This window comes from Curcuma longa, chromosome 3 (genome assembly GCF_044706935.1).
Source record: "Curcuma longa cultivar G26 ecotype Majalengka, Jawa Barat chromosome 3, ITB_CL_G26_1.1, whole genome shotgun sequence".
NCBI lineage: Eukaryota > Viridiplantae > Streptophyta > Magnoliopsida > Zingiberales > Zingiberaceae > Curcuma > Curcuma longa.
The window spans coordinates 20982806-20986601 of record NC_133863.1 but is presented as its reverse complement, the minus strand read 5'-3'; the positions used below and the strand labels follow the sequence as shown (position 1 = coordinate 20986601).

The window sequence follows — 3796 nt, the reverse complement described above, 5'->3', positions numbered from 1 at the left end:
TTGTGATCTATTATTGTCTAGCACAGCATTAGACCCCTTGCTAGTTTCAACTTCTTTCCATTTGTAAGTGACCAAGTTCTTTAGTTTCAACTAAATCAATAAATATTTGTTATTTTTTGAGATTCTACCTAATTCCCTTGCATTCCATAGCATGACTTGGGAAATTTGCATGCATTTGAGAACCACAATCTCCAATCCATTTCTAGGGTCCTAAAGGATAATGGCATACCATGTCACAATAGCATAAAGCAAACCCTTTATCAGTTTGAAAAGTATTACTAGAAGTGATAGAATGGTAAACCTTAAGCACACCTTGGAAGTATTAAAAACTTTCACTTTATTATTATTAGAACACGTTTTGTTGGCCCTTTTGACCTAAAAAATGTTCAACTTTACATAAGGACGTGTCATATTTATCATATCACTACGACACATTGTCAAATTATCAATCTTTATGTATTGTCTATAATTATTTGTACAATATGTAACAAAAAAAAGTACTCAATTCACATCAATATAATGTTTACATCTTGATTGTGATAATTTCTATCGACCTTCTAAAATTGTGATTGATAAATGATTAGAAGGTAATAGACAATGCTCATAGCTACTCAAATTAGTTTTAGATGAATCACTTGGTACCACAAATCCTGGTCTTTTAGGCTCTAGCAATTGAGTAGTTTCATTACCTAAAAAACTTACTATTAATGGCATTATGGGTCTATCTTCTGATTGTTCTTGAACACACAAGAGTCCAATATTTATGCATTTCAAAACCTCAGCAACACAAACTGCCCCCATTGATTCATCCACTGCTTCCAAAACTCTATCTTCCTTCCACAAAGTCCAAACCTGTATATAGTTGATTGATTCATTAATAAAAAATAAATAAATATGATGTATAGGATATTAAATTTATATACATTTTATATACACTTACTTGTTCTAGGAGATTTAAGTACTCTGTAGAAATATAAAATCCAATATTCTTTTTACCGGTAATGATTTCAAGAATTAATACTCCAAAACTAAAAACATCTGATTTCACTGAATAAGCTCCAGTTTTGATATATTCCGGAGACATATATCCACTGTAAAAATAAAGATGAAGAAGAATTAAATTTTTATATGAATCAATTGCATTATAAACAAATATAAAAGTTAAGATTTACATACTATGTTCCAACCACTCTTTGTGTTCTTCTTATTGTTTCATTTCCATTAAATATTTTTGCCATGCCAAAATCTGATATTTTTGGATTCATATCTTCATCAAGAAGGATATTGCTTGCTTTCAAATCTCTATGAATGATTCTTAGTATGGAATCATGATGAAGATAGAGAAGCCCCCGAGCAATGCCAAGAATTATGTTGTAACGCGATTTCCAATCTAATGATCTAGCTTTGACTTTATCTGAGTAGCAATGTATATGCAGAGTTGGTATAAATTTCAAAAACAAGAGTAGAATTCACATCAGTAACATAAATATGAATTTACCAAACAAGAATTTGTCTAGGCTTCCATTGGGCATGTATTCATAGATCAACATCCGCTCATTTGCTTCAATGCAATAGCCGAGGAGTCGAACAAGATTTCGATGTTGTAGCTCCGCGATCGACACTACCTCGTTCTTGAACTCATCCGCACCTTGGTCTGATGTTTTGGACAATCTTTTCACAGCTATTTCCCGTTCTTTCAATCTACCCTACAATCCTCATAGTAAGCTTTAGCATAATTAAACCAAATAAGGATCGACATCGCAATTCATCAAGCTTAGAGTACACACCTTATATACAGGACCAAATCCGCCCTCTCCCAACTTGTTAAACGAAGAGAAGTTATCAGTAGCCTGCACAATTGCAGCAAAGTCGAACGACGGTAGGTTTATCGTCTCTTCTTCAGTTTCTTCCCGGATAGAATACTCTGTTTTGACATATTCAAATAACAATCGCAATGCGTTGATAGTAAATGCAGAGAGTGATGAATTGTCAAAGAAGAGGAAGATGAAATGATACTTGTTTTCTTCCTTTTCCAAATGCAACAAGCAACAAGTGTTAGGAAAGTCAAAGTTGCCACCGCAGAAACGACTATTATCACGCCTCTGCGACCCTTGCCAGAACTACTTGATTCCATGGCTGTAAGAGGAGACGGCAAATTTAAGTCTGATTGATAATATTTCATCACTGCGATTGATAATATTTGATCACCTTCTTTTAGGTCTGCAGCTGCAACCCTGACGAATAGATCTTGTCCGGTTTCAGAGTTGAATAATTTGATGTCCGTGAGCGGAGTGAACCACAAGATGCACCCTCGGCCACTGGCGCTGATGTTGGCTCTCGCATAAGCTGTGCAAGAACAGTTGTTGAGGCACGAAGTTTGGCAGTCATCGAGGCTCTCCATGCTCCAGTCCACCGTCGACGCGGATGTGTCCGGTAACTTCACGTTGCTCTGCGGGATGAACCCGTCTGTGTTGTTATGGCAGTCCAACTCTGTGTTCCTCTCGCAGCCGCCGGAGGTGTTCACGAGGAGCTCCCAATCGTTTTGATTCCGGGGATGAAAGCCCGGAAGACACTTGCACCGAGGCCAGTCGGAAGAGCAAAGGGCGTAGGGGCCGCAGCGGGAGATGGTGCCGTCGCAATTGTCCCTCGGAAACTCCGTCCGCGTGCTCCATGACTGACTTTCCGTGGTCCACAGAAGGACCTCTATGGCGCCGGACGTCGGATTGATGACTGTTTGCCTGATCAATGACGGATCGAGAACGGTGTAGCTGAACACCACCTGCTCTCCGTCGATCACGACACTGTAGTCCAACAAATAGCTGGACATCATCTCTGGGGAGCCGCTGAAGACGAGGCCGTTCCATGGCCCGAAGCGCATATACTGCCGCGTGCCCACCCACCCGAATATTTGGGGATCGCCGCGCAAGTCGATGCCGAAGGTGTAGTTCCCCTCTGCCGGGTCGTTGGTGCTCGCCCATGCCGTGAGGATGCGGTTGCGTCGGCTCGTCAGATTCCACCCCAACTTCATGCCCGGGAGGAGCCTGTCCGTAGGGAAGTCAAAGCTCTGCCATGCGTAGTTGCTACTGCCGACGTCGCCTTCTTCTCGAACAACCAAGTTCCCGTTGTCGAGGAGTTGCGCCACGGGGCTAGCGAGTGCCGGGGCGCTGGAATTCCACAAGACGGCGGAGCTGTTGTCGGAGACGACAAGCGTTCCGTTTGCGGTGAGAGAAAGCAAGCCGGATGTATCAGTGATCGGGCGGTTGCGATTGGCAACCCATACTACGTTTTGCTGGGAGACGTTGCGGAACCAGATGCCGACGTAGCGGTTGCTGGAGCCGGGGGGATTAAAGAAACCCAGCTCGAAGCTGCCGCCGTCGGAAATCAAGGTTGCTCCGGTGGCTCCGAGGAGGGGCTGGCCAGGGGTTAAGGTATCACCGGCATAGGAGAGCGAAAACGGAGCAGCCGCGAGATTGAAGAGGATGCAAAGGAGGAGGAACGGGATTCTTCTCGCCATGGATTCTACTTGACTGTACATGTTTACCGGTGAAACTGATCAAATATAACGCTACATTAAATATAATTTGCTGATGGAAATATCAACGGACCATGATCTTTCGGCAAATCGAAGATCGATGGAAGAACAATTCCACAAAGGAGCATGGAAAATCTCAATGTTTTTTTAGTCGATTTGATTAACTTGGTCAAGTCAAGTTGAATAAATTTAAATGTTTTTTTTTGCACGCTATAGATTAGGTCAATTTGAATTTGAGCCAAATCTAATTGGATTTCACACTGC

General features: G+C 42.0%; 1 protein-coding gene across 1 annotated transcript; it reads right to left on the bottom strand.

Annotated features, from left to right (window-relative positions):
• Positions 1–485: 485 nt before the first annotated feature.
• LOC141824641 (G-type lectin S-receptor-like serine/threonine-protein kinase At4g27290) lies at positions 486–3535 on the bottom strand. Its single transcript, XM_074711963.1, has 7 exons — positions 2209–3535; positions 2017–2136; positions 1788–1924; positions 1499–1706; positions 1177–1414; positions 941–1091; positions 486–852 (listed from the first exon to the last, which is right to left on the bottom strand). Exons 1-7 carry the CDS (start codon positions 3533–3535, stop codon positions 547–549), a joined length of 2487 nt encoding a protein of 828 aa, XP_074568064.1. The 3' UTR covers positions 486–546.
• Between the last annotated feature and the right edge of the window lie 261 nt (positions 3536–3796).